At 46.2% G+C, this 24432-nt stretch overlaps 1 protein-coding gene across 1 annotated transcript; it reads left to right on the plus strand.

The window, feature by feature from the left end:
- Nucleotides 1-3349: 3349 nt before the first annotated feature.
- On the plus strand, nt 3350-4384 carry LOC148218556 (uncharacterized). Its single transcript, XM_088157820.1, is given in 3 exon segments — nt 3350-3838; nt 3840-4282; nt 4372-4384. Coding segments are annotated over 3 exon segments (945 nt in total).
- The last annotated feature ends 20048 nt before the right edge of the window (nt 4385-24432 follow it).

A 24432-nucleotide genomic window follows, 5' to 3' on the forward strand; every position in this document is an offset into this window, starting at 1 on the left:
TTCTGCGCTGCCACAATGCTCTCTGTGGTTCCACAAGGCCTTGGTGTGTCACAACAGCCCCTTGGTTCCATGAACTGCCATAGTGTCACCACGGTCTCTTGGATCTGCAGTATCACAATGGACAATTGGTTAAAGCAGTCCTGCAGTGTCACAATGAATATTTGGTTCCATGAGGCCCCACAGTGTCACCATGGCCCCTTGGTTCCATGAGGCCTCGCTGTAAAACAATGGCCCCTCAGTTCCATGAGGTTTTGTACTGTCAACAATGGCCTCCTTGGTTCTGTCATGTGAAAATGGCTGCTTGGTTCCATGAGGTTCCTCAGTGTCACAGTGGTCTCCTTGGTTCCATGAGGCTCTGCTGTGTCACAATGTCCCAACGTTTCCATGAGCTTCTCTCCTATCAACCATGTCCTTTGTTCCAGTGAGGCCCCACAGTGTCACACTGGTCCCTTGGTTCCATGAGGTTCTGTGGTATCACCATGGTCTCCCTGGATCTGCAGTATCACTATGGACCATTGGTTCCATGTGGCCCTGCTGAGTCACTGTGGCTCTTTGGTTCCATGAAGCCCCACTGTATAACAATGGAATCTTGGTCCCACGAGGTTCTGTACTGTCACAATGGTCTCTTTGGTTCTGGACTCTAACAATGGACCCTTGGTTCCACGAGATTCTATACTGTCACAATGGTCTCTGTGATACCACAAGGCCTTGCTGTGTCACACTGGATCCTTGGTTCCGTGAGCTTCCATGGTGCCACCATGGTCTCCTGGCATCTGCATTGTCACAATGGACAACTGGTTCCATGGGACCCTGCTGTGTCACATTAAACCCTTAGTTCCATGAGGTTCTGGAGTGTCACAATGGCTGCTTGGTTCCATGAGCTTCCATAGTATCACAATGGTCTCCTTGTTTCTGCAGTGCCATAGTGGACTCTTGGTTCCATTAGGTTCCTAAATGTCACAGATTTCCTTGGTTCCATGTGGCCCTGCTGTGTCACCACGGCCCCTTGGTTCCATGAGTTCCTGTGCTGTCAACAATGGTTCCTTTGTTCCAATGAGGGGCTGCAATGTCACACTGGACCCTGGGTTCCATGGAGCTCTTCAGTGTCACAGTGGCCCCTTGGATCCATGAGATCCCACAGTGTCACCATGGTCTCCTTGGATCTGCATTGTCACAATGGACCATTGGTTCCATGTGATATTGATGTGTCATCATGGTCTGCTGGGTTCCATGATTCCCCTCAGTGTCACAATGGAGCCTTGTTTCTGTGAGGCTCTGAACTGTCACAATTGTCTCCTTGGTTCCATGAACCCCTGCTGTGTCACAAGGGTCCCCTTGGTTCCATGAGGATACAAAAGCTTTGCATAAACATTGAGCAACATCTGCTTAACACACCTGGGAACATCTGTCTGCATTCAAAAGTGAGATTAAAGATGAGGGTGGCACCAGCAGCTTCCATCTACACCAAAGACACAGGGAAAGGACAGGGTCAGAGAATTCAGCTGAAAGACTCAGAATTCTGCTTACAGAGATCATTGCTGGTCACACTGTCCCTTGTAGGAAGGTGACATCATTCCAGACAGCCTGCACTGAGCATGTGGTTCCTCAGTGGGGTTTGTTGTTCAGGAAACCTGCTCAGGTTTTTCCATTCTTTCCTCACAAACAGGAAAATTTCTCCTGGGCCTGTGTGCAGGCAGAGCCCTGAGGAGAGCAGGTGGGACATGGTGCAATGGGCTGGTGTAAGGGTCAGTCCGAAGCTCCCCTCGACTTTGCCTCCCGACCGTCGCAAGGAGACCTCGAGGACCCCACCCAGGCTGACTCCGAACAATGGTTTACTGGCCAGGCCAAGGTGGATGCTCATGACTGTGTGCTGGTGTATTGTGTTCACTGGACCGTGCTGTCATGGCACCAACCAGAGACTGTGTTGCATCAACTGAGGACTGCTTGTCCGTACCTGTCTCCTGCAGCACCACACAATGGTCCATAAATCTTCCCACCTTTTGGCTAGAGGCCACTCGCTTTGGAGAAGGACTATAAAAGAGCGACCCTCTGGAAAAGACCCTTTGAGATCTCTCCACTGATGAAGACCCCTGAGATCTCCCCACGGACGAGGACTCGTCTATCGGATGACCCGCGAGGACGCCCATCTCGTCTGTTGGTAGCTATTCTCCCATCCCTTCCTTTCCTTCCCCTTTCCTTATCCTGTACCTCTCCCCTTTACCGTAACTGAATTGTTGGCATTTGATGAAATGCATTGCTGTTGTTGACTAAACTGATTTTCTGTTGTTGAATAAACTGATTTTGTCCCCTGCATTTTGCCTGTTTGCACCTTTGAGATCAAAAGAACCATCACGACCCCCGCTCTGCATTCATAGCGGATCGTGACATTAAATTGGCGTCACGGACAGGATTTTCTGGCAGACAGAAGGGATGCAAGGTTGTCTGTAGTCTGTATCAGGGGAAGGAAGTCTTACTCCAGCCGCACCTAGCTGGCCACCTTGAATGGGTGAGTCTGTCTAGAAAGCAAGGGGGGTTTTTCTGATTTCCCGCAGACTGCAGACACCTTGGTGTGGAGCATCCCCAGACTCGCTTGAGGGTTCTGTCGTCAGAATTTCACAAAAGATCTACTGGTGCAAAAGGCAGGACACTGTTGTTGTTGTTGTTGTTGCTGTTGCTGTTGTTGTTGTTGTTTTTTATGATGTTTGACTACTTGGTGCAGTGAAGAGACAACCTGGTGTTTTGTAACTAAGGAGTGCCTCCCAAGTAGTTTGGTCTCTTCACCCACACAGGGAAGCAAAGAGGGGCACACAGCGAAAGCTGTTTCGTTGTGTGTGGTAACTTAAGCAATAGACCTCCCTGTTGTGGTTTTTACTTATCCCTTCACAAAATGACTGAGAATTCCACTGTAACAGATAAAGCTGCATTTTATGCTCTATTAGCTAAGTATAGCGCCAAACCGTCCCAAGGTGGGGAGGAATGGGCGAACAATAATTGGTTTAATCTGGAGAATGTGATTGATAGAATATATTCTTTGCAACATGAGTCAAGGTTCAAACTGGGCAAAAATAAAACCATACTCTGCTCAGTTTTGGGAGCTTGTCTTACGGCAGCCATAGAAACTCGCTCTAAGCGAGTGAGTGAAGAAAACACAATTATAGATTCTTTGCAAAATCTTGTTCAAATTCTGCAAAATGAGAACCACTTGTTGCGAGATGAAAATCATATGCTACAGGCTGCCCTAAAAGAAAAATGTACAAAAAAATTAAAGCAGAATGAAACACACACAGAAACAGAGGAAAAGGAAATTGTTCACATTAATCAAATTTATCCCCAAAAGGAGTTAACTGTAATGAAAAATCTTGGGGAAGACTGCTGTCCAAAATTGAGACCTATGGTTAAAACACAATATACTTATCTTGGTCCTGATGATTTTGAACCAAACATATCTACAAAAGAAATCCCATATTCTACCACTGAATTAGCAAAACTGAAAAAAGAATATGGGCGACTCCCTCATGAAACAGAAACTGAATATGTATTTCAAGTGTCTCTTACTGGGGGAAATCAGATTAAATTGTCAGAAAGCGAAGCTAGTGGGTACTGGGGACATGGAGTTTTCTTAACAACCAGAGATAAGAGCTACCCATGGTCCTTGACCCAACGTGCAGCTTTCTGGGCCGGGGGGCTTAACCCCCTGGAAAGGGGAGACCCTATAGCTTTAGTTGGTGCTCCCGACCAACTTTTGGAAAACATTCACAAAGCTGCTTGCTTGCAAATGATACATGAGAGAAAACTGACTACCACCTATGAATCACCTATGCAATTACCTGTAATGACTGAAAATCATGACCCCTTTAATTCGTGGTCTCCCAGAAACTCTCAAATCTACAGCAATTCTCCTTCAAAAAACTATCGCATCCATGACACCTGTAGAAAGATTAGATAGATTTCTTGGAAACTCACGTGAGCGATCTGGTTCTGTGGACTCTTTCCCTCCCTATGAAACCCCTCCTAGACGGACTCCAGAGTCTCCTGACAATAACCGTAAAATCCGGACATGGAGCGAAGTTGCGGAGGAATTGCTGAATTACAGCAGGAAATATGGACCCGTGAAAGTCCCAGAGGATAAAGTGGAGAAAACCAAAGGTGTTAGACACATCATTTCTCCTAGTAGTGATAAGCCAGAAAAGGGGAAGTTGAATACTTCCCGTCAGTACTGGTGGTCGTTGGGGTTAAAGAAACAAATTCCTAAAGATGTTATGGATGGCTTACCACTTGACAAGTTGATAAAAATTGTTGTGAATTGGCATTACCCTAAGATCCTTACATCAAACTCTCCTACTGTTCAGCCTAGTGCACCTCCTCCACCAGTCGTGGTCAGTGAGTCAAACTTAACCCCTCCTCAGATTCTGGGCGGTGAGCCAAATCAATCTCCTCTACAGGTTCTGAGAGCTGGGTCAGAATTTCCTCCTTCTCAGTCTTTGGGAATGGAACTGAAACGGCTTCAGAAGCAGGGAAACTAGAAACCCCGTCTCTCGTGGGTGAGCAGAGGGATGGGGGGGGGAACTGGTTATTTCTTAGAACGCTCACCAGAAATCCCAATACTGGGGACCTCCTGATAACAGCAATAGTTGGTCCTAGAAGGTCACCTGTCACTTTTGTGGTTGACACTGGAGCCCAAATTTCTGCACTAACAAGAAAAGCTGTGCAGAAATGTGGAGTTGTTCCAACAAGGAGACAATGCTTTGTTCTCAGTGCCTTGGGGACCACAGAAGCTATGGATACAGCTCTGATAAAAATCTTACTACCTGGAGAGGAGAATTTGTTACTTATCAAAATTGTAATTGGAAATATTCCAAATGATTTATTAGGAATGGATGTCCTCGCTGGGAGACAGTGGGAAGATGAGGAGGGTTGTCTCTGGTCCTTTGGCGCACCACGTTTTAATATTAATCTGCTCCAAACCGCACCTTCCTTACCTTTCAGTAAAATTACTAATGTGAAACAATACCCACTTCCCACTGGTGCCAAAGAAGGAATCAAGCCAGTTATTCAGGACCTGAGAGATCAGGGAGTGATAATTGACACTCATTCTCCCTTTAACTCCCCAGTGTGGCCAGTCCGTAAACCTAACGGAAAGTGGAGGCTGACAGTAGATTTTCGCAGACTAAATGCAAACACAGATCCTCTCACAGCAGCTGTCCCAAATTTAGCTGAACTTATAACTTCAATTCAGGAGAAGGCTCATACAATCATGGCAACTATAGATGTCAAAGACATGTTCTTTATGATACCCATACAGCCAGAGGACATGGACCGTTTTGCCTTCACCTGGGAAGGACAGCAATACACCTTCACTAGGCTTCCTCGAGGCTATAAACACTCCCCTACTCTGGCCCACCATGCTTTAGCACAGGAATTATAAAAGATCCCCAAACCTGACAATGTAGCTGTCTATCAATACATTGATGATATTCTGGTGGGGGGAGATGAAATAGAAGTAGTTGGGGATACCCAACAGAAAATAATTTCTCATCTGGAACGCCTTGACTTACAAATTCCCCCAGAGAAAATTCAGAAACCTTCTCAGGAGGTGAAGTTTTTGGGGATTTGGTGGAAAGGAGGTATGACATGCATTCCACCTGATACTCTAACCTCCCTGGATCAAATTAAAATGCGTGGATCCAGCAAAGAGCTTCAACAAGCTCTGGGATTATTAGTGTTTTGGAGAAAACACATCCCTGATTTTTCAATTCTTGCCAGACCTCTTTATGACTTGCTGAGGAAAGGGGTAAAATGGGATTGGACTGCTTCTCAGGAGGAAGCACTACAATTGCTGATTTTTGAAGCAACTGCACATCAAGCTCTAGGCCCTATCCATCCCACAGATCCTTTCCAGGTAGAATGGGGATTTGCCACCTCAGGGCTGTCAGTGCACTTATGTCAACGGGGCCCAGAAGGCCCTACAAGGCCTGTTGGTTTCTATTCCCGTGGTTTCAAAGATGCTGAAAAAAGATACACTACCTGGGAAAAGGGGCTTTTTGTTGTTAGCATAGCTCTCATGGAAGCGGAGAAAATTACACGTCAGCAATCAAAAATTGAATATAATTGATTTGCTTTGTTTTCCTTTTTTCTCCTTTTCCTTATCCTTTCCCTTATCTTTTTCCTACTTTCCTGTCTCTGTTTTCCGGGATATGCTGCCAACTTGGATGAGTCCTGAAGACGCCACAACTGAAGACTTCACCACAACTCTACAAAGGAGCGCTCTTGATGATGATCGTGAGTCACGGGGTGGTGTAAGGGTCAGTCCGAAGTTTCCCTCGTTTTTTGCCTCCTGACCACCACAAGGAGACCTCGAGGACCCCACCAGGCTGACTCTGAACAATGGTTTCCTGGCCAGGCCAAGGTGGATGCTCGTGACTGTGTGCTGGTGTATTGTGTTCACTGGACTGTGCTGTTGTGGCACCAACCAGAGGTTGTGTTGTACCAACTGAGGACTGCTTGTCCGTACCTGTGTCCTGCAGCACCACACAATGGTCCATAAATCTTCCCACCTCTTGGCCAGAGGCCACTCGCTTTGGAGAAGGACTATAAAAGAGCGACCATCTGGAGAAGACCCCTGAGATCTCCCCATGGATGAAGACTCATCTATCGGCTGGCCCTTGAGGACGCCCGTCTCGTCTCGTTGGTAGCTATTTTCCCATCCCCTTCTTTTCTTTTTCACTCTCTATACTTTCTTTCCTATATCTCTCCCCTCTATTGCAACTGAGTTGTTTGCATTTAATGAAAATGCATTGCTGTTGTTGAATAAACTGATTTTCTGCTGTTGAATAAACTGATTTTGTCCTCTGCATTTTGCCTGTTTGCACCTTTGAGATCAAACGAACTATCACGACCCCAGCTCTGTATTAATAGTGGATTGTGACAGCAGCCAGACCTGTTCCATGCTCCCTTGGTTCCATGGGGACCTCACAGTGTCATCATGATCTCCTTGATTCCATGAGTCCCTGTATTGTCACAATATTCTCCTTGTCACAATATTCTCCTTGCTTCTGTAGTGTCACAATGGCCCCTTGCTTCCATAAGTTCTTGCAGTGTCACCATGGCCCCTGGGCTCCATGTGGCCCCGCTGTGTCACAATGGCTCCTTGGTTCTCTGGGCCCCACAGCTTCATCACTGACCCTTGGTTCCACAGGGGTCCTGATTTTCGCACTGGTCAGCCGGATTCCATGAGGCACCAGAGTGTCACAATGGTCTCTTTGGTTCCATGAGGTTCCATGGTGTCTCCATGGTGTCCTTGGATCCACATTGTCACAACTGACCCATGGTTCCATGAGGTTCTGCAGTGTCACCATGGTCGCTGTCAGAGGCTGGATGAGATCAATGTCCCAGACACCTGGGCATGAGCTGTCAATCAGTCACACAGTGGGGTGGTGCTGACCCAGGCTCTGATTGCCCCAGCAATCACAAGTCCCACCTGGGGGAGGCCCACGAAGGCCCAGGGGCTTAAAACACGGAGCAGGCGCTCAGCCCATGGTCCATACCCTGCCTTCTCCTGGGCTCTGTGTCTCACCCACACTGGAACCCCAGGGGTTGGGAGCCATGTGTGTGTCTATCTTCAGAGCTTCTGTGTTTCTGCCTCTCTCTCTTTCCTCTCCTTCTAATGCTCTTTATATGGAACAGTTTTGCGTACCTCAACAATTTAAGTGTTTAAAGGTTTCTTGGTTAAATAGGCTAAGTTAATCAAATTCTTCCTATGATAAATATTTTAGGTTAACTAAGATTTTGTATTAAATCTTTGTAAAAAGTTCCTTGATTTTCTGTACTTTGCCAGTAAAATTTTTGTGTCTTTTTGACTTCTTCAGAATATCTGGCTGGGGTTTCTCCTCTGCACCAAGCCCGAGGGAAGAAACCTTTGGTCACCCCCAGCATTTCAGTGTTCTGGGGTGTTCCAGCCCTGCAGGCTCACCATGGCCTCTTGTTTCCATCAGGCCCTGCTGTGTCACACTGGCCCTTGGTTCCATGAGGATCTGCAGTGTCACACAGCTTGATGACATTTGTCCTTGCTGCCCCTGCCATCCCACTGCCCCAGCAACAGCCCCGAGCCCCCCGTGAGGGACAGGCCCTGCTGGGCCAGGCCTGGGCTCAGGCCTTGGCCTTTCTGCTTCCTCCAGCCAGCCCAGGCCTTGCTCAGCATTGCAGTTCCCTGCTCACAGCCTCGGGCTCCTGCAATCCTGCCCTCAAGGATCTGCTCTCACCAGTCCCTGGGGAGCCTTTGGCACTCCCTGCCCTCAGTGGGGCCACTGATGCTCCAAGGGACTTGGAGTTTTGCTTCTGCCTCCTTGAGCAGCTTCTTCAACCTTCTCTCAGTGCCTGAGGGTCCTGGACTCAGCCCCAAATCCACTGTGGGGCTCATAAAAATACAGAAAGTCCTCAGAAGCACCTTGTCTTCTTCCAGTTGTCTTCAAGTTATCAGGGGTTGTGCAGGTGCTTGGAGTCACTTTGGAGTTTTGTTAATGGGGAAGGATTTGATGTGCATCTCATGACTTTTGTGTTTTTAATCACATGAATAGTTTTTCATTTTCCATTTTAGAGAAGAGCTGATAGAAGCATTTCCCAAGTGATCTTGATCCTGAATGTCTCCTTAGGAGCTCTGGGCACACAGAAGAATGAGCCCCTTGCAGGCTGCCCCTGTTTGGACAACCTGCTCCTCACCCCCAGCCTCACCATGTCTGACATTGCCCACCTGGGACTGACATCCCTGTGCCCTGCAGCAGAACCTTGTCCCCTGAGCTCTGCAGCTGGCTGTCCCAGCCCATTGCACCATGTCCCACCTGCTCTCCTCAGGGTTCTGCCTGCACACAGGCCCACGAGAAATTTTCCTGTTTGTGAGGAAAGAATGGAAAAACCTGAGCAGGTTTCCTGAACAACAAACCCCACTGAGGAACCACATGCTCACTCCAGGCTGCCTGGAATGATGTCATCTTCTTCCTACGAGGGACAGTGTGACCAGCAATGATCTCTGTAAGCAGAATTCTGAGTCTTTCAGCTGAATTCTCTGACCCTGTCCTTTCCCTGTGTCTTTGGTGTAGATGGAAGCTGCTGGTGCCACCCTCATCTTTAATCTCACTTTTGAATGCAGACAGATGTTCCCAGGTGTGTTAAGCAGGATTTGCTCAATATTTATGCAAAACTTTTGTGTTCTGTTGGAGCGAAGGGGCCATTTTGACACTGAGGGGGTGACATGGAAGCAAGGAGTCAGTTGTGACACTGGGGTCCCATGGAACCAGGGGCCATTTTTGTTCTGCAGAACCAACACAGCTGCTGGACCTTTCCTGATTTCTGGAATCAGGACTTGACACTGCAATTGTAGAGAGTGTTTCATTGCCAGCTGGGACACCTGGGGGGATATTTCCTCCAAACCACGTGTACCTGGTCAAGACAGGTTCCAGGTATAAATACTCATTGATCCCACAAGCCCACACCTCCCTGCCCACCCATCTCCACCTTCTCTCCCTTTTTATCATAATTAGCTGCCACCTCTCCTGGAGGTTGTGTTTGGTGGTTTTTGGGATGAAGGCTGTATGTCTTCCTCAGTAATTGCTGTTTGAGCTCTTCTTTTGGGCAGGTGCAGTGGAGGTTTGGCTTTCCCTCAGGTCAGCTTGTCCCACTCAAAACCACCTGGCTGGTCCTGGCTGGTTTCTGGAGCCACAGGTTTCTGTTCTGTTGGGTTTGTACAATAGCCAGGTCTTGCTTTGCTGAGTGTTTGCAATATATCTTAATGTTTTTTTCCTGGTACCTAAGTTCCTCTGTGGTTTGTTACATACGGTTAAGCTATGTGCTCTATTTCCCCTCCACTTGCTTAAGCAAATTATATGCTTTTAAAATTCTGAATTTTCAAAACCATATATGTTCCCCATCTCATTTCCCCCCTTTTCTTCTAAATGATGCAAATTCTTTTGCTTTCTAAGATACCTATCATACTCTCTATGACTGACTTTACCTCGTTGATTCAATAACAGGATAGGCATTGTAGCCATTCTTTGTGACTGTTTCAAGTTCCAGAAAATCATAACCAAGAACAAATCTTAAACTGATCAGAACTAACAAAACTACTATCAGATGACACAACCAGTGTAGAAACCCTGCTACAGTAGGAGACCACCCAAAAAATCCATCCCACGTGTGGTGAGATGTGTCTCCCTCCAACCTTCTATGGTCTCCTTATAGTCTGTCCCATGGTGTATTGTGATCAAGATCTTCTTTCCCATACTTCTCATTTTTTTAAGAATTTCCTAAATATCTCTGTGTTTTAGTAGCTCTATAACTAGAGTGAGATTCATTCTTCTGGGCACAGACAATACATCCTGCACAGTTGTCATGTTTGCCTTTATATACTGATGTGATACAACAGGTGCCCAATAGGAGAAATTGCACCCCTCAATTTTGACCAAGTTACAAATGCACAAATCAGATTGTGTTTCCTTTATAATGAGCTCGTCCACTCTTATGGTGGGGCATGCTGTTCTGAGGCATACACAACCCTGATCTATATATACCAGCAAGGTTGTCTGGTTGACTGGATGGATTCTGAAGAGACAGATGCTTTGTTGTGTATCCAGGCAGATATCTCGGTCATGGTTGACATTTCCTTCACATCCAAACCTCAGTTGTTTTCTTGTGGCACATAGCTCTATGTTAATAATCTGCCACTTCCCTTTAACCTCTTGTGCCGAGGTTCTGTGTTCAGATAGATGTAGCACAGTTCCCTCATGGTTTAATTCTAAAAGCCTTGGTTTCACATCCCTCTATTTTAAGCCTGAATTCAGAACAGTTAGTGAAGCATGTGTCACAACATTCAGTACCAATTTGAATGGGTTTTAGAAGTCCCTGATGGAATCCGTCCTGAACAAATGCAAATTTGCATCCCCAGACATCTTTCCCTGTCCAGACAGTTGTGTTTGATATTTGTAACACCTGCCACAGAGACTTAGGAGAGTCAAAGTCAGAAGCTTTCCCCTGACACACATAAATGCCAGTCCCATTGTATATAGGAGGTCTTGCACACATGTCTGCCATAGCCATGGCTATGATCATCAGAGCCACAGCTTTCCAGGCTGCACCTGCCTGATTCTCCATGGTGACTGTGAAGCCTTTTTAATTCCAGTGTGATGTCTCTATGCTGCTTGTTCTCTGATCTTGATGGCAGTGAAGGAGGTGAGGAGCACCTGGTATGGTCCTTCCTACTGTGGTTCCAAAGTCTTTTCTGTGAGAGACTTCACATACACACAATCTCCAGGTTGTACATTATGTACTGGTCCATCCAATCCCCTACACCAGCTTCTTTCTACATGTTTCCTGATATTCCTGAGTTGTTTCCCTAGGGCCACCATGTATTCTGTGATAGTTTCTTCCCCTATTTGTGCTGATGTTCCCTTCTGTATTGCATAAGGTCGCCCATACAGGATCTCAAAAGGACTCAGCCTTTCCTTTGCCCTTGGTTTAGTTCGTGTGTGTAAAAGGGCTAAAGGAAGGGATTGAGGCCAAGGCAGATTGACCTCCTGTCCTAATTTAACAATTTGCTGTTTTATTAAATGATTCATCTTCTGCACTTGTCCACTTGACTGGGGATGATATGGGGTATGTAATTGCCAATCTATACCTAAGGTATTACTAACCGGATGTACCACATTTGCAATAAAATGGAGCCCTCTATCTGAAGAAATGGCAGCTGGACCCCCAAATCGTGATTCTATCTCTTTTACTAATGCCTTGACCACTTTTCTGGCCTTAGCAGTTGTAGCAGGGAAAGCCTTAGGCCATCCTGAAAAGGTATCAGTTCATACCAGTAAATAATGAAACCTCCCCTTTTCTTGGGAGTTCTGTGAAGTCTATTTGCCATAATTGGTCAGGTACATTTCCCTTCTCAATTTCGCCCATTTCTGGCTTTGTTTTTAGGATTAGTCTGGAGGCAGAGATCACATTGTTGAGTTACCTGCTTCACTGTAGTGTATCAATTTCTAGCCATGATGTTGTGATTTAAGTGTTCATACAGAGTCTCTGGTGCCCAGTGTCTTTTCCTATGCTCCTCCCTTATTACAAACCATATTAGATGGCCAGGTATGATTACCCTTCCTTCTGGGGTAGGGGCCCACCCCTCTTTATTGTATGCCTCATCCAAATTTGTAATTAGCTTCAGATCCTCTTTGGCATAATTTGGTTTACCCTCAAGGGAGATTTTCCTGTCTGGGATTAGAGCTCCTTCCAATTGTACCTCTCTTTTTGCTGCTTCTTTTGCCTCCCTGTCTGCCAGATCATTTCCTTTTTCTGATTCCAAGTATGCCTATTGATGTGCTCTGATGTGCATAATTGCTATTTTCTTTGGGAGCTGTGCTGCCTCCAGCAATTTCAGTTTCTTCTGCATATTCAGTGTTTTTCTTTTGAGAGTTCAGTAACCCCCTTTCCTTTCAGATTGCTCCATAAGCATGCACAGCCCCAAAAGTGTTCTTTGGATCCATGTCTATGTTCACATTCTCACATTGGGTCAATCCCAAGGCTCGGGTCAAGGCGATTTTCACATTTTGTGCAGAGGTATTGACAGGCAATGGTTCTGACTCTGTTACCTCATGGCTGATGGAGATGCCATATCCTGCATGCCTTTTGCCATTCAGGACATTGCTGCTTCTGTCCATGAACCAGTCCTCTGCATCTTCCATAGGAACATCCTTCAAATCCAGGCAGCTTGAGGATGTTGCTTCAATGGTTTCCAAGCAGTCATGGTGTACTGGTTCTCCTGTGTTTCCACTGAGGAAAGAAGCTGGATTGACAATGTTAGTGATCACAATCTCCACAGCATCCTGTTCTACCAGTATGGATTGGTATTTCAGGAACCTCTGTGCAGAAAGCCACTCCCTGCCCTTCATTTCTAATACTGCAGACACTGTATGGGACATCAACACAGTCATTTTTGTGTCCCAAAGTGAATTTTCAGGCTTCCTGGATATTTATCACTACTGCTGCTACCACATTCAGGCATCCTGGGTATCCTTTTGTGGTCACATCCAATTGCTTGGAGATGTAGGCGACTGCTCTGTGATATCTAAATCGAAATCTTGTGCCAATACTCCCAGGGCAATTCCCTGTTTCTCATGAGAAAACAAAAAGAAAGGCTTCCCCAGTTCAGGGAGTCCCAGAGCTTGAGCTGACATCAGGGCCTTTTGCAATTGTTCCAAGGCTCATGTGGCCTGTTTGTCCCATTGCAGATGCTTCTGTTCAGAGTTGATCAGTGCATACAGGGGTTGAATAAGCAACTCGTAATTATAGATCCAAAGGCGACACCGCTCAGTCATTCTGAGGAAAGTTCTCAATTCTTTCACAGTCTGTGGTTTTGGTATTTGGCATAGAGCCTCTTTTCGGGCTTGCCCCACAATTCTTTGCCCCACATTAATTTCATGCCCCAAGTAAGTGACTTCCTGCTGCATTACCTGGGCTTCCTTCTTAGACACTCGGTGCCCTTGGAGCCCCAAAGAGTTTCAGAGACTCACCGTCCGAGGCATGCAAGTGTCTTCTGTCTCAGTGGTGATCAGGATGTCATCTCTGTATTGGAGCAGTCTCCCCTTCCCGGGTGGGGTTTCCCAAGACTCGAGATCCTTGGCGAGTTGGTTGCCAAATATGGTGGGGAAATTCTTGAATCCTTGAGGCAGTACAGTCCAAGTGAGCTGGGTCCTGTGTCCACTTTTCCATTCCAAGGCAAATATCTTTTGGCTGGCTTCATGGAGAGGGAGGCAAAAGAAAGCATCTTTCAAATCTAAACCAGTAAACCAGGTTAGTTAAGGTGTCAATACTGTTAACAAAGTGTATGGGTTTGCTACTACAGGACATAAATCCTCTGCTATTCTATTGACTGCTCTTAAATCCTGGACTACTCTGTACGTTCCATCAGGTTTGTGAACGGGTAATATGGGAGTGTTCAAATCAGATTCACATTCCCTTAACAGACCCCAGTGCAAGAATTTTTCTATTACCAGCTGGATTCCTTCCCTACCCTCTCTTTTTAAGGGATATTGTTTTATCCTTACTGGTCATTGTCCCTCTTTAAGCTTTACCTCTACTGGTGATGCATTTTTAGCTCTTCCTGGCTTCTCAGTGGCCCACACACCAGGGTACACCTGGTTGATGATATCTTCACTGATTTTAACTTCTATGGGAACCTCATTATTTGAATATATTCTTGAGTATCCACCTCCAGAGTAATCTCCCCATTTTCAAATCTGATTGTTGCATTCAAGTAAATCTATTCCAAGGAGTGCATTTGGTGAATTAGGCATGTTAAGAATTTATGCAAGCCTACTAGTAGTTTTCCTAATTTATATTTTAGTGGTCCACAAAAATAAGACTTGTCAGCTTAGCCAGTGGCTTCATTAACCATAATATAATCTTCTCCCACCTGAGTTAAAGCTGTGTTTAAAATCGAACACATTGCCCCTGTATCAATTGAGAATTTTATTTGCTTTTGATCTTTTCCTTCCCCTGGCTTCATTATAACCAAGGGATCAGCCAGGGAAGATCCCCCTGGTTCCTGTCAGTCTTCATTTACATTTGCCACTCCCCGTGCCCCTTTGTTTCCCTTTCCTCAGCATTCTGGGCATTCATTTTTTCAGTGGCCTAATTGCTCACATAGAGCACATTCTTTTATTCCTAGGCACGGAGGGGGAAGTCCCTTTTTAAAATTTTCATCTTCCTTTTTAACTACTTCCATCACCCTTTCTTTTTTCCCCTTATTCCCTTCTTCTCAGTTGCTAAACACCCTCCAGGCTTCATACAATAATATTTCTAAGTTTCTTCCTTCAGCGGGTCTGAATTTCTGAAGTTTACATCTTCTATCACCAGTGGATTGACCTAAAAATAATGACACTAACTGCTGTATCCCGATATCTGATCTGGGTCCAAAGGTGTGCTATGACACATTGTGTCTCAGCCTGTCTGAGAACTCAGGTGGTGACTCAAAGGGACCTTGTTTAATAGCATATAAAGCTGAGCAGTTCATAGATTTGGGGATGGCTTTCTCTATTCCCTTTGCAATCCACTCCTGATATTCTTGTACCTTCTGTCTTCCTGCCATTCTATTCACATCCCACTTTGGGTCCTGTGGGGAAAGAATTCCTTTACATCCTCCCCCATGGCTTACAGTGCTCCTGGGCCAAATCCCAGGGTACCTTTGGGATCAGCTGTTTCCCTGGTTCTGTCATTGCATGTAACAGTAACTGTATAGCATTCCAATCCGGGTTATGTGATTTCATTATTAACCAAAAGTGTTCAGCTCTACTTAGAGGGTCCTTTCTGTAATCCTTTACATTCCTTTTCCAAATTTCCAAATCATTGGTATTGAAGGGAACCTTTAGTAGCATCATTGTTCCATCTGGTCCCACTTCTTCTCTAAGAGGTGCCTGCAAAACTACTGGTTGTTCCTTAGCTTTGCCCTTGTATGGGAGGATGCTGGACTTCCCAGGGGTGTTGGAGTTTGATCTGGTGCCCTTCCTGGGCTCCCACCCAACTCTAGTGATGGAGGAGGGGAGATCATCCAGATCAGAGTCTTCTTCCTTATATACCTTGTCATTTTTAGTGCACTTCTGACCAAGACTACAGGCTGAGCAGCATCATTTTAATATAGGTGAGACCCTTCTGTTTTCTCTTTCCATTGCTAGGATCAGTGGGTCTTGTGCAGGGTTAATACCACAATCCCTTTGCCATTCTGGGTGGTTCTGTAAGGTGAAAAACATCTGCATATGGCGCCTCATCCCATTTTCCTTCCCACCTTAAAAACAACATTAACTTCAACATGGTGTTACAGTCCCATGTTCCATTTAATGGCCACTTTGCCCCATCTTCTGATTTCTAGAGAGGCCACCATTGATTAGAGTATTGGATGAAAACCCTTTTGCTCTCCGTTTCTCCTGTCCCCACAACTTCCTTCCAGTGGCTTAGTATACATCCTAAAGGGCTCCTCCTGGGCACCTCTTTATTTTGCTGGGTCCCCATGATTTCTCTCCTTATTTCTCTTATCTCCTCTCCCAAACCTCTGCTGGCAATATTCTTTCACTTCCTCCCAGTGGTCATCGAAAACGAGCCAATCCTTGGGAACTGAAAGACTCTTTGCACAGATCAAATTCACAATCTCACACTCAACCTGTATTAATTCCTGAATTTGATGCCACGGGTCCGGGGTACACCTGGGGCATGTAGGCGTCCACCTCCTAGATCTGCAGTGCCACTTCCTTTTGCACCAATGACACTGTAGGAGGTCCCAGGCTGGACGCCACCTTGGTGTCCAAATTGCTGGTCCACACACAAAGCAAGGAATTGGTCTAACCCTTCTAGGTTCCCTTTCGATTAGAGGTTGCTCCAAACCAAAACCCAGGTAACTATCTATGGAATCTGAGAATATTCCTCCCAAGTGTACCTGCTCTACTCGCCCGTCCTCCCGTACCAACCGTACAAGTTTCCCTTGATCCCTCCAGAAATCCGGGGGCTCAATCTGGAGCCACCTAGAAAGGGCTTCCTCCTTGCTTGATCGAGCCCTCCGCACTCACTCCCAGCTTCCACCACCTTTTTAACTCTGACAGTTTCCAAAAAAATCACTGACCTGTCATTGACAGTTACAGAGACAAGAGGGCAGCATTACATCAGAAACAATAGAATCTCACGCTCAGAAAAGAACAGAAATCTTAACTTGTTGCAATGACAGTTAATAACACAAGAGGGCAGTGTTACACCAGATATTGCACAGGTCCACTACAGAAAACAGAGAAGACATTCCCCAAAATCCAAAATCTCCACCACCAAAATGAGAGTGATGCAAACACAAAACACCAACCACCATATAAAATACTTCCTTCCACCACCCTACAACAAACAACAAGCACAATTTATGGCAGTTAGGTTATAGCAGTGAGTTATGCTGTTAATAATATTCATAACACTGTAGGTCCTGTTCAAGTTACCCCCAAACTTGCTAGTGGCCACCCTAAGTGGTCAACAGAAACCCCTTTGCCAGCTTCCAAATACCTTCCCCAAACCTGTCAGCTCTATGTGTCGGATGTCTCTGACACACTGTTAGCCATGTGCAGGCATCCCTAGTGTCTTACAGGCTCACCTTACCTTGGGCCTCCCCCAAAACATTTTGGTCAAACGTTCCTCTAGGCCATATAGGAGGTTGGTTGCTCGTCCCTGCAGAGAGTGACCGGGGAGCAGAGGTCAGCTCCAGAAAAAGTCCGGGGTGCACTGGGATGTCGATGTCCCCTGTGCTCCAGCAGACAGACGAAGACCTTCTGGCTGGCTCAACAACTGATTTCGAGAATCAGCACTTGACACTGAAATTGTAGAGAGTGTTTCATTGACAGCACATGGGGGACACATGGGGGGATATTTCCTCCAAACCACGTGTACCTGGTCAAGACAGGTTCCAGGTATAAATACACATTGATCCCACAAGCCCACACCTCCCTGCCCACCCATCTCCACCTTCTCCTGCTTTGTACTAAAATTAGCTGCCAAACCTCCTGGTGGTTGTGTTTGGTGGTTTTTTGGGATGAAGGCTGTATGTCTTCCTCAGTAATCGCTGTTTGAGCTCTGCTTCTGGGCAGGTGCAGTGGAGGTTTGGCTCTCCCTCAGGTCAGCTTGTCCCACTCAAAACCACCCGTCTGGTCTTGGCTGGTTTCTGGAGCCACAGGTTTCTGCTTTGTTGGGTTTGTACAATAGCCAGGTCATGCTTTGATGAGTTTTTGCAATATATGTTATCTTAAAGTTTTTTCCTGGCAAATAACTTCCTATATGGTTTGTTACATACCTTTTCTGCCATGTGTTCAATTTCCCCTCTACCTGCTAAGCATATCATAGACTCCTAAGGTTCTGAATTTTCAAAACCATTTATGTTCCCCATCTCACTAGATCACACTGGGAGCAGTTTTGGGCGCATCAACCTTTACTGGTTTATACTGGGAGTTGCTGCCACAGGTCCCAGGGGCTCAGGAGTGGCTCCCAGTGCTTACTGGGTTATACTGGTGCCCTCCCAGTATAAACCTGGGAGCCCTTAGACTACACTGAGGATGGGTTTGGGTGCATGAGGCCTTACTGGTTTATAATGGGAGCTGCCATCATGGGCTTCCAAAGCTCGGGAGTGGCTCCCAGTGCTTACTGGTTTATACTGGTGCCCTCTCAGTCTATGCCTAGGAACACCAGTGGGTGCTGGCGGGCAGGCAGGACCTTGAGGCCAAGCTATCCTTTGCTGGGGCACTGCTGAGCTGCGACTTCTCCAAGTTCTCAGCCTGGCACCACTGCCTGCAGCTGCCAGGGACTCCAGAAAGGGCGAGGCTGGGGCACTGCCCCATGAAAGGCTGTAGGAATGTGAGCAATTCCCCAGTAAAATTCCCACAATTTCACAGGATCCTGCAAATTTTCCAGCCCCTCCCTCACCTAAAGTGGGAGGTGATGCATCCTGTTGGGTTGAATGAGTAGAACTGGTTTCTCTAAATCCCCTTTGACTTTAGTGGGTACACCTGAACTCTGGTACACTTGAATATTCAGATATTGGGGTGTCCCCCACTGCCCCCTAGAGATTTTGGGGTGACCCCTTTGCCCCCTCCCAGAGCTAGAGCTGGTGCAGAACACTGTCTTCAGCAACTCCACGGATCAAAGAGCATGGGTGTACCTGCACTGAATCCTCTCCTGAGGTAACTCAGGGCTCCCTCCCACCCCTGATGTCCTCACCTGGAGTTTTGGGGTATCCCCTGAATGTTGGGGTGCCCCCCAACAGCCCCTCGGCTGCCAAGGGTCATCTGTGTCCACGTCGACTGGGAGGACAGTGGCCATCATCTTCTCCTGGCCCATCAAGGTGAGTCGGAACACTTGGGTGCCCCAAAATAACCTGGAGATCCCCCAAAATTATCTGGGTACACCTGTGTACTCCCCCAAATCACCTGGATCTCCCCAAAAATCACCTTGGTACACCTGGGTATCCCCAAAAATCACCTCAGTGCACTTCAGTAGTCCTGAAAATCACCTGGATTACCCTAATAATCACCTGGATACTCCTGGGTACCCCTTGAACACCTAGATCAACCAAATCCCCTGAGGGCCCCCAAAACTCGTGTCCCAAAAATCTTCATTGCTTTGACTGGGTGGACCTGGTGTCCCTGAATCCCCATTGTCTTGAAAGGCTACATGTTGAGTCCTGTTTATACCCATTTATCTCTATAAATCCCTCCCAGTGGTCCCACTTATGCCCCAGTGCTTCCAGTAACCCCAGTGTCCCCCCTTAGCCCTTCCCAGTGCTCTCAGTTGAAACACTAACCCTTCCCAATCAAGCCCTATTAGTGGGTAGACCTGGTATCCCTCAATCCCCTTGGACTTCAATGGGTAGACCCAATGTCTGAAAATTTTTGCTGCCAAAAACCCAACTTTGGGCTCAGAATTCTCAGATTTGGGGCTGAAAACAAAGATTTTGGGCTTAAGTGGAGGCACAGCTCCAGCACAGGCTGAAGGTGTGGGATCAAGAACGTGTGATTAGCTCCCAGGAATTTTGGCAGGACTTCCAGAGTGTCAGCACCATGATCCTCAAATGGAAATTCCCAGAATTCAACCCAGTATTTCCCCCAAATTTCCCCATTTTAGCACCAAATTTCTGTAAAATCCCCATTGACTTTAATGGGTAAACCTGGTTTCCCTAAATCCCTATTGATTTCAAAAGGTAGACCTGATGTTCCTAAATCCCCTTTGATTTTTAAAATAGGTAGACTTGCTATTCCTACGTTGCCATTGATTTCAAAGGGTAGACCTGATGTCCATAAGATCTCTATTGGGAGATTGATATTACAAGAGATGGAACAACTGAGAGACATTGTCAAAGATGGTTTATTGCTTTATTTCATCAGTCTCATAGAAGGGTGAGACATTAAAGGTGCTACATCCAGTGCCATAATATCAGAAGCTTCCTCATTCTTAGTTACAAATGCCTTATGTTAGATTTTTAGGCAATCAAAAACTTCTATGAACTTTGCTGGTGTCTTTTTAGACCAATCATTAATTGCTTTGCTTCCCATGGCTTCAGTGCAATGCATCATTTTTCAGTATATCATATAACACTGCAGAAACCTACATTGATTCATCTTAAACATCGAATAAATTTTATAACAAGTTATTTTTGCTAAACTTTAAAATCTTTTAGTATCTTACTTAACATACTGCTTTGCTTACATAATCCAAATTTCTGTTTTCTTGAAACATATTTTGACTTAAACTACAAACTTATATTCTTGTTTTATGTCTGTTTCACTTTAATGCTCTAATTCTCTAAGCCTTCTCCAAGGTCTCAGGTCAAACCCTGTACCCATCTCTATCTCTGAGCCTGTATGCCCAAGGCCCTGAGAGCTCTCTGTGCCTGCATTTCCCACACTGCAGTATCCCAATGGACCCTTGGTTCCATGGGGACTCACAATGGCAGAAGGGTCTCCTTGGTTCCACAAGGTCCTGCAGAGCCCCTTGATTCAACGAGGCCTCAAAGTGTCATCATGGCCTCCAGGATTCCATGAGGCCCCACAGTGTCACAATGGACCTTTGGTTCCATGGGGTCCAGCACTGTTCCATGAATCCTCAGTTCCATGGGGCCTGTAGTGTCACAATGGACTCCTCGGTTCAATGGTGGCACACATTGTGACAATTGTCCCTTGGCCTGCCAGGACTCCATAGTGTCACAATGGTTCCTTGCTTCCATGAGGTCTTGTAGTGTCACAATGGACTCCATGATTCCATGAGGCCCTGCAGTGTCACAATGGTCCCTTGATTTCATAAGGCCCTGAAATGCCACAATGGCCCTTTTGTTTCACAAAACTTCAAATTGTAAAAATGACCTCCATGGTTTCATGAGGCCCTGCTGTGTCACAAAGGACTCTCAGCTCCATGATGCCCCATAGTGTCACAATGGTCTCCTTGGTTCTGCAGTGTCAGAATGCCCCCTCGGTCCCTTGGAGCTCACAGTGTCACTCTTGTGCCCTTGTTTCCATGAGGCCCTGCAGTGCCACAATGGTCCTTTGGTTCCATGTGACCTCAAAGTGTCCTCATGGCCTCCTTGGTTCCATGAGGCCCTGTAGTGTAACAATGATCTCCTTGGTTCCACAGTGTCAGAATGGCCCCTTCATCCCATGGAGCCCCGCGCTGTCACTGTGGTCCCCTTGATTCCATGAGGCCCTGCCGTGCTGCAATGGCCCCAATGGCTACAATGGTCTCCAGTGAGACTCTCTACAACCACCTGAACAGAGGCTGTAGTCAGGTGGGGGTCGGTCTCTTCTCCCAGGCAGCACCTGACAGAATAAGAGGACACAGTCTGAAGATAAGCCAGGGGTAGTATAGGTTTGACATCAGGAAAAAATTCTTCACTGAAAGAGTGATTGGGCACTGAAATCTTCTGCCCAGGGAGGTGGTAGAGTCACCATCCCTGGAGGCATTTAAAAAAAGACTGGACGTGGCACTCAGAGTCATGGTTTAGTTGATGAGGTGATGTTAGGTGATAGGTTGAACTTCATGATCTCAAAGTTCTTTTCCAACCTCATTACCTCTGTGATCCTGTTTCATAATAGTCTCCATTGTTCCATGAGGACCTGCAATGTCACCATGGACCTTTGGTTCAATGAGGCCCCACAGTGTAACAATGGACCCTTGGTTCCATGAGATTTCTCAGTGTCACAATGGTCTCCTTGGATCTGCAGTGTCCCAATGGCCCCTTGGTCAGAATTGACTTCTGGTTCCATGAGCTTTCATACTCTCAGCAACAGTTCTGCAGTGTCACCATGGACCCTTTGTTCCACGAGGTTCTGTGCTATAACATGGTCACCTTGGTTCTGTGAGGCCCTGCAGTGTCACAATGCATCCATGGTTGCAGGAGGTTCCACAGTGCACCTTCAGGTTCCATAGTGTCACAGCTGACTCCTTGGTTCTGTGAGGACCCTCTGTCACCCAATCTCCAAAATATCAGAATAAGACTCCTTAACACTGATTTCGTGTTAAAGAAGACATCCTTTTTTTCAGGCCTTAGGTCCATTGTGGGATAACTCCTAAACTTATATGGACACGTGATTCTACAAGTGTGTTGTTTATATTTAGTCACTACATGTGTATTTCAATTTACCATTTCTATAAAATCCACGCCAAGTTCCCAAATCATTCTTTGTTTTTTCTGTCACTGCACCCTTGAGCCAGATGTGTTTCTTTTCTCTTTTGACAGTCTCTGCTGGGAAAGCAGCTCCTGCATGCCTTGTTTCTCTGCTCAAAGTTCACAGGCACAGTAAAAATTGAATGAACCCTTTTGGTGTCAGGCCCAAGGCTTTGTGTGTCCAAGCAGAGGCAGGCAGGAGGCAGAGCTGTCAGCAAAGGAAGGGGCCAGCGAGGTGGGGCAGCCGGGGGATGACGACAGCCTGCAGGGACAGAGGCGCAGGGCATGGACACCGTAGGACAGCCTGGGCTGCAGAGGCCACAGGGATGGGCAGCAGCTGAAAGGCCCTGACACAGCCAACTCCTGCAGCACTTGGGCCATGCAGGCTGGTCCTGGGCCTGAGGCCAGCAGGGGACAAGTGAGCCTTGCTGTGCTGGGGCCTCATTGCCTCCTTGTCCCTGCTCAGCAGCCTGGCAGGGGCCGCCCCATGGTGCTGCCCTTGGCATTGCACATGGCCAGAGCCCAGTGGCCCGGGAAGAGCCCTGAGCAATGAGGGAGGGACAGGATCTGCCTTGCCAGGGGCTGGGGCTCAGCCCTTGGCCCTTTGCATTCCTGAAACACTCAGCATCAGAGACACCTTTCCCTTGCTTGTCTCAACCTGTCATCACTGCCTCCAGTCTTCTGCTCTCACTGGAACCTGGGGACACTTTCTGAGTCATATCCCTCAGTGGAACCCATTAAAGTTAAAGAAACTTTGGAGCTTGAACATGACTTTGAGTTCTTGAGAAGTTTTCCTTGAGCTCCCTCTTAGGGACTGATGTCCAGGGACTCAGCACTGTTGGGAAATCCCAGCTCTACAGAGACGGGGCAACTAAGAGGTGCATTTTTAAAAAGATTTTATTCCATTATCAGTCTCATTGAAAGGTGAAAAATGACATGCAAAACTCAATGCCATTCTATTAGAAACCAAGTTATTTCCTGGTTACGATATTTTATAAATGTTTTTCAGCCTATTAGCTTTTGCCACACAATGGTGCTTATACTTCTAACACCAATCACCTTCTATTTTACTCCACATAGTCATGCCACAATGGATTTTTCACAGTTCTAATTCTCAAAAATTTCTGGTCTTTTTGCAAGGCCATCGTTTGAAACTTGTTTCTAGTTCAATCTCTCTCTGCAGTGTTTTCTCTATTCCAGGGCCATTCTGAGTCAGCACACCTTATCTCAGAGTTTGCATCCAGATGTACAAGACTGTGTGAGCTTTCAGTCAGGCTTTGAGAATCCTTTACAAATCCATTTCTCATAAATATCCATCAGAGAATGCTGCAATCACCTCTGCTCTAAAGAGAACAGTAATAAATTACAGCCTTGAAAATTGGAATGGATATTTCTAAGAAGCTCTTTGACATATTTCTCCATAACTGGAGTAGAAAAACTTCCAAATGAACTGGACCAGACCAGAAGGAAATCAAGGCAGAAGTGTTGCTTTCTAGGAAACCTCTGAAGAATTTGAACAGAATCGAACTCCAAAGTGTCTGATACCGTTCATGGGTCTCACTGAGGGACACGACTGAGAAAGTGTCCCCAGGTTCCAGTGTGAGCAGGAAATTGGAGGCAGAGATGACAGGTGGTGTGGGAAATGCAGGCACAGAGAGCTCTCAGGGCCTTGTGCATACAGGCTCAGAGATTGAGATGGATACAGGGTTTGACCTAAGACCTTGGAGAAGGCTTGGGAATCAGAGCATGAAAAGGAAAATTGATATAAAACAAGAATATATTTTTAGTCTAAGTAGCAATATATTTTAAGCAAAGAGAAATATGCATTCTGTAAGCAAAGCAATATGTTGAGTAAGATAGTAAAAGATTTTAAAGCTTAGCAATAGAACCTGTTATAAAGTTAGTTAGAAGTTTAAGATATATCAGTGTAGGTTTATGAAGTGTTATAGGATTGGTTGAAAAATGATGCATTGTGGCAAATCCATGAGAAGGAAAGCAATTAATGATTGGTGTAAAAGGATGCTGGCAAACTTCACAGAAGTATTTGATTGGCTAAAAAACAAACATAAAGCATTGTAACTAAGAATGAGGCAGGTTCTGCTATTATGGCATTGGATGTAACACCTTTAATGTCTCACCCTTCTATGAGACTGACACCATGAGGCCATAAACCATCTTTGACAACGTCTCTCAGTTGCCCCATCTCTTGTAATGTCAATCTCCCAATGCAC

This window comes from Sturnus vulgaris, unplaced genomic scaffold (genome assembly GCF_052056855.1).
Source record: "Sturnus vulgaris isolate bStuVul1 unplaced genomic scaffold, bStuVul1.hap1 Scaffold_180, whole genome shotgun sequence".
Classification (NCBI taxonomy): Eukaryota; Metazoa; Chordata; class Aves; order Passeriformes; family Sturnidae; genus Sturnus; species Sturnus vulgaris.